The sequence below is a fragment of the Dicentrarchus labrax genome, unplaced genomic scaffold (genome assembly GCF_905237075.1).
Source record: "Dicentrarchus labrax unplaced genomic scaffold, dlabrax2021, whole genome shotgun sequence".
In the NCBI taxonomy this organism is placed as follows: Eukaryota; Metazoa; Chordata; class Actinopteri; family Moronidae; genus Dicentrarchus; species Dicentrarchus labrax.
In genome coordinates this window covers 21,906,333-21,920,915 of record NW_026136711.1, presented here as the reverse complement: position 1 = coordinate 21,920,915, position 14,583 = coordinate 21,906,333, and the positions used below count along the sequence as shown (strand labels likewise).

At 39.1% G+C, this 14,583-nt stretch overlaps 3 protein-coding genes across 4 annotated transcripts; 2 read left to right on the top strand and 1 right to left on the bottom strand.

The window, feature by feature from the left end:
* The first annotated feature begins 2,130 nt into the window (after positions 1–2,130).
* cav4a (caveolin 4a) lies at positions 2,131–4,724 on the top strand. The gene is made up of 3 exons (XM_051414209.1): positions 2,131–2,450; positions 2,693–2,880; positions 3,892–4,724. The coding sequence occupies exons 1-3, from the start codon at positions 2,223–2,225 to the stop codon at positions 4,040–4,042; spliced, it is 567 nt and encodes a 188-aa protein (XP_051270169.1). The 5' UTR covers positions 2,131–2,222; the 3' UTR covers positions 4,043–4,724.
* Positions 4,725–4,783: 59 nt separating this feature from the next.
* LOC127371422 (caveolin-3) lies at positions 4,784–7,052 on the top strand. Of its 2 annotated transcripts, XR_007886403.1 has the most exons (3): positions 4,784–4,992; positions 5,376–5,712; positions 6,431–7,052. XR_007886403.1 is itself a non-coding variant. In XM_051414211.1 (2 exons), the coding sequence occupies exons 1-2, from the start codon at positions 5,584–5,586 to the stop codon at positions 6,770–6,772; spliced, it is 471 nt and encodes a 156-aa protein (XP_051270171.1). In that variant the 5' UTR covers positions 4,810–5,583; the 3' UTR covers positions 6,773–7,052. The 2 variants fall into 2 exon arrangements, 1 of the variants encoding a protein (XP_051270171.1); XM_051414211.1 differs by having other exon boundaries at positions 4,810–5,712.
* A 574-nt stretch (positions 7,053–7,626) lies between these two features.
* oxtrb (oxytocin receptor b) lies at positions 7,627–14,244 on the bottom strand. The gene is made up of 3 exons (XM_051414201.1): positions 13,813–14,244; positions 12,578–13,687; positions 7,627–8,505 (listed from the first exon to the last, which is right to left on the bottom strand). Exons 2-3 carry the CDS (start codon positions 13,500–13,502, stop codon positions 8,246–8,248), a joined length of 1,185 nt encoding a protein of 394 aa, XP_051270161.1. The 5' UTR covers positions 13,503–13,687; positions 13,813–14,244; the 3' UTR covers positions 7,627–8,245.
* Between the last annotated feature and the right edge of the window lie 339 nt (positions 14,245–14,583).

Below are 14,583 nucleotides of genomic sequence, written 5' to 3'. Positions count from 1 at the left end.
GAGTCTGATATGGTCTAACTCTGGGGATTCATAGCTGACCTATTAATAGCAGTGAGGATGACTAGTTAATGGGTCCAAAGGTTGACAGAGGTGAAAGGGTTTTCCTTAAAAGCATGTTGCGAAACATGCTTTACACCAGCTAGAGTGTAGAGACCCGAGAAGACTCTTCATACTATCTGGGCCTAGAGGAGGATATTGTGATAACATGCACCATATCTAGTGTTGCTTCCGCATTGTAAGTGATGCTGTTGGTGAACTGCAAAGAGCGAACTAAGGCAGTAAATCATCATCCAAGCTGAGCAAATAACAGGTTTCCATCAAAAGGATGGATTTTGCGTGAGCTATAGGTCATAAAGGTGTATGACAATTAGGGCTTTTATAGCACTTTTCAGTTTTCACCAAAAATAGAAAACACAGTAAACATGTCTCTCTCACACAGTTTTAACTCCTCCATACCTGAAAATGCTGCCACAAGCCTCCTGTTGCTCACAATGTAAATACATTGCCCACAGGAGTTTTTGCCATTAAAAATTAATAGGGAGGCTGCTGTCCTGCTCTCATTGACTGCAGTACAATCTGCGCACTGCACAACTTGTATACGACCAGCCATTATACATCCTCATGTACTGCAAGTCCTCCTGCCACTAATAGTGTTCAAATATCTGACCTAGAAGCTTCTTTTTAAGCAAATACATTTAAATATGAAAATTCGAGCTTACAATTTGTTGTGTGATGTGTTTGCTCAGTGCATACAATTACTACTTTACAAACAGGGCAAAACTTTAATCCCTCTTCTTGGCATCAATTCTTGCAGATTTGAATATATTAATCTTCCAGGAGGTGTTAAAGGTAAAAAAAAGGTTGTGAGTTTTGAACACATGTGCTGCCAGTTGCTGCTGATTGAGACTGCATCCCTGTCCTCTCTCTTTCCCTGTTTTTAACTGTTAGTTAACACAAACCTTCAGGTTTCATTCAGAATTCAAAACCTTTTTCAAAAAACAAAAAAAAAAAAACGCAAACAAACAAATTTTTATATGTTTATGACCATCAGCCGCCCCCTTATTATTACAAGAATATCAGAGCTACAACCCTCCATGAGAATGAATATGATATACTAAAGCATGGCACCAATAGCTCCATCTTGTGGCCTTAAATTACCACCACACTTATTATTACCATTTCTCTTTAACAAAATGTTCCATGGGAACAAAATTCCACATAGCCGTACACATGGGGATGCTGAACAAGTCTGTATCATTTGATACAATTTCACCTGTAGGTGGCAGTGAAAGATTCACAAAGTCAAAAATGACCTGACCTGTAGGTTTGTAATTTCCTAAAGAATGTAGTTTTGTGACCAGTTTCTGAGCCTGAGACAGAATAACATTTAAGCACATATAATAATGGTGGGGCTGTAGTGCAGGGATGGGCTGAGGCTGGAGGTAAGTCACAGGAGTAATATGTGGACTTACTTGTTCGCAGAAAGCAGCATGTAGCATTTTATGTTTTGTACCTTTTGCAAATTTGCCTAACCTAACCTATAAACCTATAAATTTTCACGCCATTTTGGATTTTTGGCCATATTGCATCCAATATTTGACAAATCTGGTACACATTTATATTACTCGTACATATTTAGATTAATTTGAACAAGTTTGTGTTTTTGTAATATTTCCTACCAGGCACATCTGATTGCTCTGCAAGATAAATAATTTCCATGGCAGGCCAGAGGGAGGCAGTATTGTCTTGTCTTAACTTGTCAATCTTTTCTAACACAAAGACACACCTTAAGTGAAAATGAGATTTGGAAATGAAAGAACTCATAGAATCAAAACATACTTGTATCAAATATTCCTGTTGGAAGTCACTTGATGTGCATTGTTTTACTCTATCTTGTTCCCATGCTTGCAGATTTCTCTCATGTTGTCTGTGCATTCATGCAATTGCATTCACAGTGGGGTGTATCAGTGTACACAGAGCCATCTCCATGGTTAGAGTATTTATATCCCTCCCGGTTCTTCCTATCCTCCCACAGCACAGGAAAATGATCTTCACTTGTAAGACCATCTGCAAATACCACCCAGGGCACTGTAATGTTCCAATTATAACCTCACTGCACAGCCAGCTGAGGGGTGCTGTCAGCAGCCCCAGTCTGGGCTGTATACAGGGAAGTGACAGGCACGACTTTGCTCTCTGGATTATTGTTTTCTTCACATGTTTGAATGGACACCATGATGAAAGGAGAAGATTCAGAGGGAGTAGAGATTGACTTGGGAGACTCCAGTGATCCTGATGAATTTGATAATGAGGAGGAACCTCAGATGTTGTGGAGGGCCCCTCCTGCTCTGGAGGAAGAGGAAAATATTCATACATCTACACTAGTGGAAATCAGTGATACCAAGCCCTTGATTAATGTCAGAGACCCCCGAGGTATCAATGACTGTCTCAAGGTATTGCATTCTCATTCAGTGGCTCTACTGAACTGTGTTTTATGGACAATTTGTGCATTTGTCACATGTAGTGAGTTAGCTGATTATAAAATCACACTAAAACATTGGCATGGAGAACCAAGAAACTGCTTGGCGGATTGCACTGCCCTGTGGATGTCATTTATTTTTGAAGATTAATCAATTCCAACAGCAACATGACTTAAAGCTTCACCTCTGTGAACACTTTCTCTTTGTATCTTCAGGTGACGTTTGAGGATGTAATTGCCGAGCCGGTGTCAGTGCGCAGTGGGGACAGAGTGTGGATCTGGAGTAACGCCCTGTTTGAGGTGACTAGGGTTTGGATCTACAGGATAGTCACAGTGCTTCTGGCCATTCCCGTGTCAATTATCTCTGGTCTCCTCTTTGCCATCCTGAGCTGCTTTCACATCTGGTAGGTTTAAACCGTGCCTTCCTGCACACATTAAAAGGACAACATGTCATTTTTTTTCCCTCTCTTGCTGCTGACACTAGATGAAAATGCAATTGATCACCTAAGCACCAAATGTCATGTCCAATAGTTGCCCAGTAGTTAGCAAATCATTCTTCTTCTCGGTACCTTGACTATTTGTACAAAGACACAATAAAATGCTGTCTCGGGTGCTAACACTGACTGCGCTGTTTCACCATAAATGCATTGCAACTTTCTGCACACTAGTGTCCTTTTTATTTATTTTCGCCCATCAAACAGCCTGAGTCCGCCACTGGTCTGGACCAAAGTAGTGGGCCAACTGACCAACAATCATGTTGTGAGCATAGCTAAAAATTACAATCACCATCAGTGTGTGACAGTGATATCTCTGGGTTATCCTGAGTAACTGTACACTGTTTCTGGAAAGTACTAAGCACTACTTTTGATGAGACAGGCTTCTGAGAAATATCCATATTGCAATATTCTCTACCAACATTTAAAGGGGAACTCCAATAATTTTACAAATATAGTTGAGCAATCACGTACTCATCCCAGGGCGTCAAATACTTTCTGTTCATGCCCCTTGGACGCACAAGGTACCCTTTGGCGTCTGTATGAGACCTTTCTGCCAGAAATCCTTTCTAACATTATGAAATGCTTGCAGTTTGGTTAGGTTTATGCATGAAAACGACATGGTTAAGTATGAGAAAAGATCATAGTTTGAAATGAAAGTTTGTTAAAAGACATAAGTGCATGTGCCATGCTGTGGAAAAAGAGGAATTGTGATAACGCTGGAAAGAACCATATCCTAATTTAACCCAAAGTTAAGAAATACTAAAGCCATTAGTATAAATTCCAATTGGTTTTGGGGAAGTAAAATATTTTCAGTCGCATGCTTACACCGCTTGGCTCAGAACCACTGTGAATGAGATATGTCTTTTTTTAATTTGGCTGATTTTCTATGTAATATTTCTGTTTCTGTTTCTATGGCAGGATGGTTGGTCCTTGTGTCCAGTGTATCTCTATTGGCACACGCTGGCTGCAGGATCTATGGAGCATTGTGCTGAGCATCATTGTTCGTCCCTTCTTCTTGAGTGCTGGGAAATGCTGCGGAGGCTTCAGTATACACCTGGCCAAAGAATGAGACTCACACATCCAAACTGGGATTGTTTGTTATGTGCGCACATGCACTGGTATTCTAGTACACTGACCCTAAGTGGGCAGTGCATTTAGATTATTTAATATTTAATTCAAAAATAAAACATACATGAACAAGAACTACATGTTTTCCACAGTTAAGAAGTCCAACAGTATCTGCTGGTCCTTTTTAATGATAATACATGGCATGTGACATTTTAAAACAATAATGGGAACCTGACACAGTGACAAAAAGAATGTGATATCATTTTTCATTTTGACCTCACAGTGTGAAGTAGCTTTTGTGAGACCAAAAAACAAACAAACAAAAAAACCCCAGTGCAAAAGTTTCTTAAAAGACAGTGACTGATTTGAAGAACATGATAATTGTTTAGCATGCAGTACTTTTTCTCACACATAGGCTTACAACTCTGAATGATTTGTAGGTTTTAAAGTAATTTCACTAAATTTGTTGTGCAAATTGAATGTTGTATTATCTTTATGTCATAATGCTTGGGTTTGATTGTATATTTTGCTAATCTTTAAAAGAGTTTATGCTCAAGGAACAAAAATGTACAACTACTATGATCTAAGTTTTGTTACTGATAACTAAAAATATTCAGTTTTGTAGAAAAGAAGAAAATGTATTCTTAAGGGAGGAATGGCAAATAAAGCTATGAATTAAAGAATGTTTCTTACTGAAATAAGATTTTTCCTAAACACAACACAAAACATAATTGTTCTGTTAAATTCAGAGAAGGGGCAGAGGCTTTCAGCATTAATAGATCATCCTACTGACGTGTATATGAGTCAGGAAACGAGATCTATATCCAAAGAACTATGAAGCTATGGCAGCCACTACAACACACTGATTCTCTACCTAAGACTAATCATTGTGATTAAAAGAGATATTTATAATATTATCTGTTACACCACTTTTGCATGGATAATATGGAGGTAAGCAGGACACTGATTTGTATTGTTTTACAATTTAATCACCTTCATATATTTATTCATGTGATTGTTTTAAGCTTGAAAGCAAATGTTCTTGCTAAGTTGTGTATTTAATAACTTTATAACGTTTATATAGGCAACACTGAAATCAGTATACATGATACATGAACTCACCATAGATCACACTTACTGACTATTTATTGAGCAGTCTGGCACGTTCAGTGTGAAATGCAACATGAGCCTGCTTCCCTTTTTGCAAAAAGCTTTAAGTCACTGCTTGAGTTGTCACATTTGTACAAAAGCTTACTCTATTGTGTGTGCAAGTGTGTGTGTTTGCCCCTATATTTAATGTGATATGTCAGCAGTGCTTTCTGTATCTTTGACAGTTTGAGGTAGTCAACGCTGGCAGCTGCCTGCTGACATTCCTGGATTGGAATAACAGTGAGTGGCATTTCAGTTTATAAACTGCCCCTCCCCTCCACTGCCCTCTGCAGCCACACTGCAGCCACACATCCGGCCTCTCATCTTTAAAATGCATCATTATCTCAGCTTCAGTTTCAGCTTCTCCTGCTCCTTCAGTCAGAGAGCAGGACTATGGATGAAACTGACCGCACCAGGGAGCCGCTGATCAGTAGGCAGGATCACACCAGGGAGACAGACCACACCAGTGAGGCACACCACACCAACAGGGACCCCAACCAAATTAACGAGGATTTGATCAAGGTCCAAATAATCTTCTCTTATTACTTAATTTGCTTGAGATTAATCAAGTCAAAGTGTGTCCTACAAAGTAATGCTGCCTTAAACTGTCAACTTTTGGCCTTAGATCATTTTGGCCTAACACTGTGTCATGGTTGTATCGTTGAGTTGACTGTATGTGCTGCCATGCACAACAGATTGCAAACTAATCAAGTCAAACGGAAAAAATGTTTTGCTTTAAGAAAAGGTGAAGATATTGGTGTTTTTTTCTTGTTAACAAGTGTTTTGGTTGATAGATCTTAAGTGTATTAGGGCTGAATTTGACTTGACATTTTAAAAATCTTGGTTGTGACTTTAAGCTTACTGTTAGTTAAAGCAGCTACACGGAATTTATTCACGTTTTTTTGCCTGTTTCGATGCCACCCTAACTTCTCCTTTCCGATTGGAATGGGAAGTTGAGGTAAGTTGGTGACAATTTGCAACTATACTTGCTGGATGCCACTCAATCCTGCACTGGTCCTTTAAGCTATAGATCCGTCTTTAAAGGGTCAGTTTACTCAGATCAGAACAACATATTTTCCCCTTATTATTGAAAACATACATTTATAGAAACCCAGCATTTCCTGTTTCCAGAAAACAGTGGCTGGATACTGCCTGAGGGATAATATGTTTATTTGGGATTTGCCTTTACTGACCCTTTAATCCTATAACCAAACAAATGAACCCTCTCTGTATGTTTTAGATCGACTTTGAAGATGTGATCGCAGAGCCTGCTGGCGTACACAGTCTGGATTGTGTATGGAAATGCAGCCACGACACCTTCACAGCGTCAAAGTGCTGGTTTTATCGCATCCTGACAGCCCTCCTTGGAATCCCTTTGTCACTGCTCTGGGGTCTGCTGTTTGCTTGTATGTCATTCTGCCGCATATGGGTGATTGTGCCCTGCATGAAGGCATGTGCGATTCAGTTCCACTGTCTGTGGAAACCCTACTTGCTGATCTTACGCTTCTTGGTTCAACCAGTCTTCGATGCAATGGGAAAGATATTAAGAGGTGCTAAAGGGGTTTTACGCAAGGAGGTGTAAGTTCTGTACTGCTGAATTATTCAGGTATATGGACCAAATCTAGCACATCTCACTGACTCCTAGAAGGTCCACAAAATATCGGGCTGCCAACAAACAAAAGATGTGGGATCAACAGCCACCATTTTTGTTTGTTGGTCTACATTTTGAGCTGATCAGTGTCTACATGTTGTCTTCTTTTTTGATACAGAAAAATATAAAAAATTGTCTAATCATGAATTTCACTCTTTAATTCTATGTGGATGTCTGCCAAACTTTAAATAAAATATTTTTTATGAAAGGGGTCATTGCACTAAAAATACTTTCTCCCTTTCTCTAATGACACATCTGTATGTGAACTTCCACTCTTTCATCTTAAAACTACTTCCTATGGAAGTTACTTTGAACCACAACATTTTGCTTGGCAACTTTCCAAGCTATAAAACACACCTAATAAGCCAAGAATGCACGTTATCTGATCCTGACACTGTTAGCACATTTCCCCAAACAGGACAGCAAAAGAAATGAAACAGAAAAAAGACTATTTGTTTAAGAATTCCACGTGGCCACTAGAGGGAACCATTATTCTAGTTTGATCCTAACTTGATTAAATGTTGTAAAAAGTCCAGGTACAATGATTACTCCATAAAACCATAAATCAGAAAATAAGAGATAGAGTTGATAAAAAATTATACACCAAATGAGCAGTGGAAACTATTTTCAAAGTGAAATTCACATTACATCATAAAGGACAAACACTGTTTGTAGCATGTCCGCTGAAAACATTGAAACCAGCCTTGCTGTAAAATGCATTCCTCATGGATGTTGCTTTGTTGATGAGTCTGTGTTGTTACAATGGAGATGTTTGGATTAAGGAGTGGATATTAACTTAATAACTTTAATATCATTCATGCATATCAACATTGTGATTTAACCACCCATAATAATGGAACTATACATTGCTTTTACACAACCTAATGCTGTTTAAAAGTCATTACAGTAACAGAGTTGGAGCCCATTTACAAAGAGTAACTTTTTTTTTTTCTTTGTAGAAATGTAGAATGTGCAACATTAAGATACTGTTGTTATAATTACTTGTCCTTTAAGGTCAAATCAGGACAATAACTGTTGGAACAACAGTCAAGACTATAAGACAGAAGCATAAAACAACTTTTAAAATGTCCAAGGTTGTTCATAGAAAGACAGAGTATAAATCTTGAAGTGCTAAAGTCTACATTATAAGAGAAATATATTATGTGCAGGACTCCAGTGCAAAGGGAGTCAAAAAGGAAAAGGGTGTTGTGGGAAAGGATGCACATCCATAGACATTTTGTTTTGCTCTTTGTTCACAGGATACAGGGCATTGTCTAGGCAGCAGGTTTACATCGTCTATTTTGCTCAATTTAAAACACACTAATTAAATGCCTGAAATCAGGAACTTGCATGATTGCTGGGTTACTTGACTACAGGAAGCATGGATGGCTTTCAGCTGGCTTTTCAGTGTCCTGGCCCTCCATTGCTGGATGTGTGTGTGAGGCTCCTCTGGCTGCTCGTGTTCTTGATGACGTAAGTGGAGGAGTTGCTTTTGTGCCTGCCCTGTTGATCACCGCTGCAGGAGGAGGGTAGGTACTGTCGGCAGCAGCAGAAGAAGCACTGCATCAGGTCCTGGAACAGGTGACCGGCAAAGAACATGTAGATCCAGGGGTTACAGCAGCTGTTGAGACTAGCCAGTAACATGGCAATGATGAAGGCCATGTCTAAGGAGATAGTCAGAGAAGAACATATGCTTATTATTATGTATGTTTAATTTTTACAATTTTAATACAAACTGAGGTTGAAAAAATAAAGCATCTTAAAGAATATTTTCTAAACTTTTATTATTGTCAATAAATCCCATGAAAAGGGACAAATTGACAATGAATTTATACTACTAACAAGTATTGTCTGTGTAATGAAAGCCTGTTATATCTTATTACTCTGTGCCATAGAGCTCCATTGTTGTCAATTAATAACACACCAATGATCCACACCCTTACATTGGGTGACGTGTTTCTTCATTAATACTAATATTGACACTGTAGTTCATTTTGAGTCAAATCGCACCAAATCCATGGCTAAAAATTGTCCCAACAAATACACAATTTTCTTCTGCTGGAGTAATACTAACAAAATTGATAGAATAGATTTCCATCTTGGGGCTGTGGGCCATAGGCAGAGTAGAGAAGAAAATATTGGAGATGGACTAAAATGTTGTTGCTTTTGGGTGAGAAGCACCCTGCACGCTGGGACAGGCTCCAGCCCCCTGAAGGATAAGCAGTTTAGAAAATGAATGGATGGGTGGATCTTTTAAGAGCCTCTAAAGTAACTAGTTTTTCCTCAATTCTATAAAGATGTAATGACCAGGTTGTGGGCAAAGGTCCAAATTAAGTGAGTGTGTACTTTGTTTGATCTTTCAAGCCTCAATTGTAAGTGTTTTTAGTCATTGCTACTATCATGCATTATGCAATGTCGGTTGGTCTGTTGGTTGGTCTGCCACTTTGGTCCAGAACAAATATTGTATAGGTTACCATGGAATTTTGTACAGACATTCATGGTTCCTAGATGATTTAATGTTTTGACTTTGGTAATCTCCTGACCTTTCCTCTAGCACTACCAAGTTGACCCTCTGTTATGTACCATGATATTTTGTACAAACATAGTCCCCTGAGTATCAAGTGTAATAACTTTGACCCATTTTCATCAAGCACCATCATCAGGTCAAAATATCAGTTTGCCCAATACTTAAGTTTATGACCAAATACTTGCACAACTAATGACATTCCCGTTAGCCTCAGCTGCACTTTTTATTTAGTGCTAATTAGCCCATGGGCATACTAACAGGCTAAGCTGGCAAGCTCTTGTTAAAATTGTATTAGTTCGTGGTTTTTTCTTCAATTTTAATTCATGTTAAATGGCACAAGCCACACATACACACTTACAGTCGATTAACAGATAATGTCATATTAAAACCTTCCCTGGATGGGTTTGGACTCCCAATTTTTCTGTTTCTACTTTATTAATATCAGTCCCCGTTCAAGGCAGTTGCACTTGTATTACAAATCATTTATAGAGAAATATATGAACTGACAGTCAGAAGCATTTCAAACAACCCCTAAAACATTTGGGATTACAGCTGAAAAAACATTGAAGGTTGATGGATGCCACACAAATCTGATTTTAAGTTGCTTGACACCAACATGATAAATGGCTTCAATTAGAAGAAGCTGTCCTGGATGGAAAAATATACCTTATTTTATTCAGTCATTCAATTGATTAAATTTCCAGTCGTTAGAGGCACAGAGCACACTGAAGAACCACACCATCTGAAGAGTGGAAAGTGGATGACTTCCAGGTTTTTTTTTTCAACCTTTAATGGGGTGAGAGAGATTTAGTGCGCGTTGTCTTCCTTTCTCCTCAAGTGAAAATGCTGACCTGGTCTGTTCATGGTGCTCCGGCTCTGTAGTCTAGTCTTTATTGCTGTGCACAGTGTCAACCAAATAGCCCGTCAAAATTACGATTCAACAGATAAGTCAAACACCCAGTCTAGAGGTCTGAGATTATTTGGTGCCATGGGGAGCGCAGTTCTTTTAAAAACCACAAAATGACAGCAGTCAAACAATTCTTCTTTTCAAACCTTGACTTACATTCACCACTTTCTTGTACTGCCAGAAATAAAAGAAAAACATTCATTTTGGCCATCTTCTGCAATATCATGATGTAGAGCTCTTCTGAGATTGAAGTTGGAAAAAAGGAGGGAGGGTGATGTTGAAATCAGGAGCAGGGCTTTGATGATACAGCCTATTTGATTAAGAATACGTACTCTATCAAAAGATAATTCTGAGGATAAAAAGTTAAACAAACATTGTGCAAATCAGCTTCTCCTTCACTATCAGTGGATCCTGCAGATTGTAAAAAGTGATGATGACTGAAGTTCAAGCCCTGCATGAGTGTGTTCATTTTCACTTTGATTGAACTGCCTTCAGAAACTCACCTACAGGGAGTCTTAACCTGAGGGGCATCACTTCAGAGAGAATGCAATAAGTCAGTTAAGATGAACACAAAATCTGCTATATTTGAATCATTTTACCTCCACACCTGAGTTTGAACAGAAGCTTTTCTTTGAAAAGTTTTCTTTGAAATGACTTGTATCCCTAAGAACATATTGAGATATTTCAAATTGATTACATCTCCCCTCTCTTCTTCTTTCTCCCATGTTAGCCATATATGTGTTACTTGTGCTTACTTCAATTATTCATTTTACTTGAAATTCAGTTAGATCATAATGACTGTCAGTAATAAGAACAATATTTTTGGTTTTAATCTCTTAATATTATACAGCAACCTATTCATTATAATGTCTCTGTTCGATGAAGACCACATATCTCCAAATGTGGTGATTTTGATTTTTTCAGATGAACTGGAAGAGTTTGTATTGCTTTATCTGTTAAGAAGATTTTCCTACTTGTTTTTTTTTTTTTTTTTTTTTTGATGTTTTGGGGATGTTACGCCTTTATTTGATAGGACAGTTGAAAATAGACAGGAAGAGCAAGTTGGGGGGGGAGAAATGTAGCAAAGGGCCACAGGCGGAAATCGATCCCGCCACTACAGCAAGGACTGAGCCTTCATGGGGCGCACGCTTTACCAGGTGAGCTACCATGTGCCCTGGATTTGCCTACTTCTTAAGCTGAATAAACCATTTAAAAACACTTTGTTATTTTGAAAAAAAAAAATCATATCCAAAAACATGAAAACTGTTGTTTTTCTTGTGAATCTTGATAAAAGCATTTTGGAGATACATGGTTTTGACAGCTACGAGGAGTTCACAGTTTCATAGTTTAGTATTTCTATTTCAGTATGAATGTGAAATAAATAAAAATTATTTCAACATCAATGACATGTTAATTGTGGCTTTTGAATGCTTTGCAAAATAACACGTTAAAAACGACATTGTAAAACAATGTTTACAATGCTAAAGTGTAACAAGAAATAGCCTATAGTGGTTGAGTCCATCCCTCCCACCATATGGGGGCCCCTATTGCAACATACACTTTAGATATGTAGTGTACAGTGCATGCATTCTTGTCTTTAATGTGTTTATTTTCCTAATTGTGTATCAAAGCTGCTTGGAGGAAGACTGATATAGGAAGATGATAAGCTTGGCTCAGTCTGGAAAGTTTAAGATATATCTAAATCGCCAAATGAACACACTAACAATTTTGCTAAGATAACACCACTTGAGAGGTCATGGAGCACATCTGCTCCCCTCCCCTTGTTCTCTTTAATGTCAATCTCAAAGGGGTTAATTTTGAACAAACTATGCAGTTAAATGGAAATTATATAAACCACCACTGGGAACAGAGATAGAAACTCTTTGATGCTTTGGTACATTTACCCCCCCACTGACTTTCTCTGAACTGATAACCACTGTAAATGACACTCTCATTCATCTGTGTTCACCCTCGGGAAGTCTGAAGTTAAACACCATTGTGCTGCCATGGAAGTGAATTGGATTGCTTATGCATTCCCAGAGATATTCTGTGAGGGAAAAGAATGACCTTTGTATGTATGAGACACTTAGTGCTGAAATATTGTTGTAGAAAAACACATTGTGGGTTTATGGGCAATAAATTCCCCAGTATAAATCAAAGATGATGTTCTAGTCATTGTGTCACTGAGCACTTGGCACACTATAAAATATATGCCACCAGTGAATGCACAAGAGATTTATGTCAAGATTAAAATTTAAACTGCATAAAGAAAAAGAAAAAAAAAATCTAAATGTGCCTTTACCTTCTCTTGGTGCAGCAGGATCCCATGCAGACCACATTTGGACAAAGAAGAAGGGAGTCCAGCACACAATGTAGGCAAGGACCACCACAAATGTCATTTTCACTGTGCGGATCTTTGCTTTTGAAATAAGCCTCACACTGCTCACACGAGAGAGGGGATGAGCGCCTTTGGAGGGCCTTGCAGTCAGAGCCAGGAAGTGCTCCTTTCTGGTCTTTAAATTGAAATTCTGCCATATTTTAAAACATATCAAGCCATAGCAGATGCTTAAAATTGCCACTGGGAAAATGTAAATGCTGAGACTCATCCATGTGATGTATGCTTTGGCACCCCAAGGCTGTACGAAGTCCCCCCAGCAGTCATACACGCCGTCTCCGACCTCTCTCAAGGAAAATATGTACGCTTGAGGAGTGCTGAATATCAGACTGAGCATCCAAGAGGCGATTACGCAGAAGCGATCCTTTTTCTTATGCACGGAGCGAAGCGGCTGGCAGATCGCTAGGCACCTGTCAATGGACATCAGGACAAGCATGTAGGTGGATGCAAACATACCCACGACCTGGAGGTATTTGACCAGCCTGCAAAGCAAATCCGGCCCATAGAAGCGAAATGTGATATCCCAAATGAGTTGCGGCAAGACCTGAAAGATTGCAACGACAAGGTCTGCGATGCTCAGGTGCTTCATGAAGTAATACATCCGAGACTGGCTGTGCTTGGTGGCGTGGATAGCCCACAGGACGCACAGGTTGCCGGTCAGAGCGAGCAGCAGCACCAGGACCAGGACGGTAACTTCCACTTTGGCTACTTCTTCGTTACGCTTCAAAGGATTCACTGTGATGTTTCCTAAAGGACTATCATTCCCGCGACTTGAGTTGCTCCAGGAAACATTCTGCGCCCAACTATTCTGCTCGCGTAAAATGTCCTCCATCGTGCGTAAGAGCGCCACTTTGGCGCAGCCAACGGTCACATCACAGAACAGATTCAGTACCGCTATCAGCTGTGTGGTAGTGTGGTTGCCCTGCGCAATTTACTGCCACATCACTCCATTAAAGTTGGCTTTGTGAGTTTCCCTCAGGTTAAATTACTGCGTGATCCAAGAGTCAGCGCTGTAGTCTGCAGAGAAACAAAATGTATCACTTTTATTGGAAACACTGGATTCATCTCAAGCATTTGAGCTAGTAAAACTTCACAGAGAAATTGTATTATCACATAACCATAGGAAGAGATTTTTTCCTTACCTTTAAAGCGATCCCTTACACAGTTATTTGGGGACATCGGAGAACCGCAGTCTGCATCAGCAGCTGCGTCCAGTTTGATGTCTAGTTTGCTGAAGCTCTGTACCAATCTCAGTAACCCCCTCCCCCCACTTATTTTCCTCCGAAGGAAACTGTTTGAGTTGAGTATGAGCAGACTGCACATTACAACAATTGAGTGTAAGTTTTGACTATGTAGAGTGTTTTGTGATTTGTAAACAACATCTGGGCAATGCTATCCTTTATTGAGCAGTGGGTCCGTGATCCCTTGACTCAAAATGAGGAAAATTCCACTCTGATCGTATTCAGAGCCTAAGAGGGTCAATTGTTGAACCAAAGAAAGCCACCAAATATGGAAAGAGATGCTGTCTGGAGCTGGAACACATTTGCTTTGGTTGAATGTAATTACATCTATGACTGTGATGCTGTGCTGTAAACTAGTACTTTAAGCACAGGCAAAATCAGGGATGATTAGTGAAGTCAAAAAGTCTAATTCAGGTGCCAGGGCAGTGAGTCATTATATCATTGCAATATTTGTGCAATATTGAGTGTCCAAACAGAACAAAACTGCTGTTAAAAATAACTAACTCCCTGAGGCAATATAATTCCCCAAATTGTTCCTTCGAAGGCATGAAGGAAGGATTCTTGAGTACTAACTCAAAATATTCTCCCATATTTAGGCCCATACAGTACATTTAAGCAAAAGATAATTAAAATGACTCAAATAACTATCTACTTACAACTAAGTGTTCTTTA

Coding starts and splice junctions, on each gene's coding strand:
- LOC127371422 (XM_051414211.1), top strand. CDS start 5,584: ATGGATGAAACTGACCGCACCAGGGAGCCGCTGATCAGTAGGCAGGAT. Junction 5,713..6,430: donor TTAACGAGGATTTGATCAAG/GTCCAAATAATC, acceptor TGTATGTTTTAG/ATCGACTTTGAAGATGTGAT.
- oxtrb (XM_051414201.1), bottom strand. CDS start 13,502: ATGGAGGACATTTTACGCGAGCAGAATAGTTGGGCGCAGAATGTTTCC. Junction 8,506..12,577: donor TCCTGCTGCACCAAGAGAAG/GTAAAGGCACAT, acceptor CTATCTCCTTAG/ACATGGCCTTCATCATTGCC.
- cav4a (XM_051414209.1), top strand. CDS start 2,223: ATGGACACCATGATGAAAGGAGAAGATTCAGAGGGAGTAGAGATTGAC. Junction 2,451..2,692: donor GTATCAATGACTGTCTCAAG/GTATTGCATTCT, acceptor TTGTATCTTCAG/GTGACGTTTGAGGATGTAAT. Junction 2,881..3,891: donor CTGAGCTGCTTTCACATCTG/GTAGGTTTAAAC, acceptor TTTCTATGGCAG/GATGGTTGGTCCTTGTGTCC.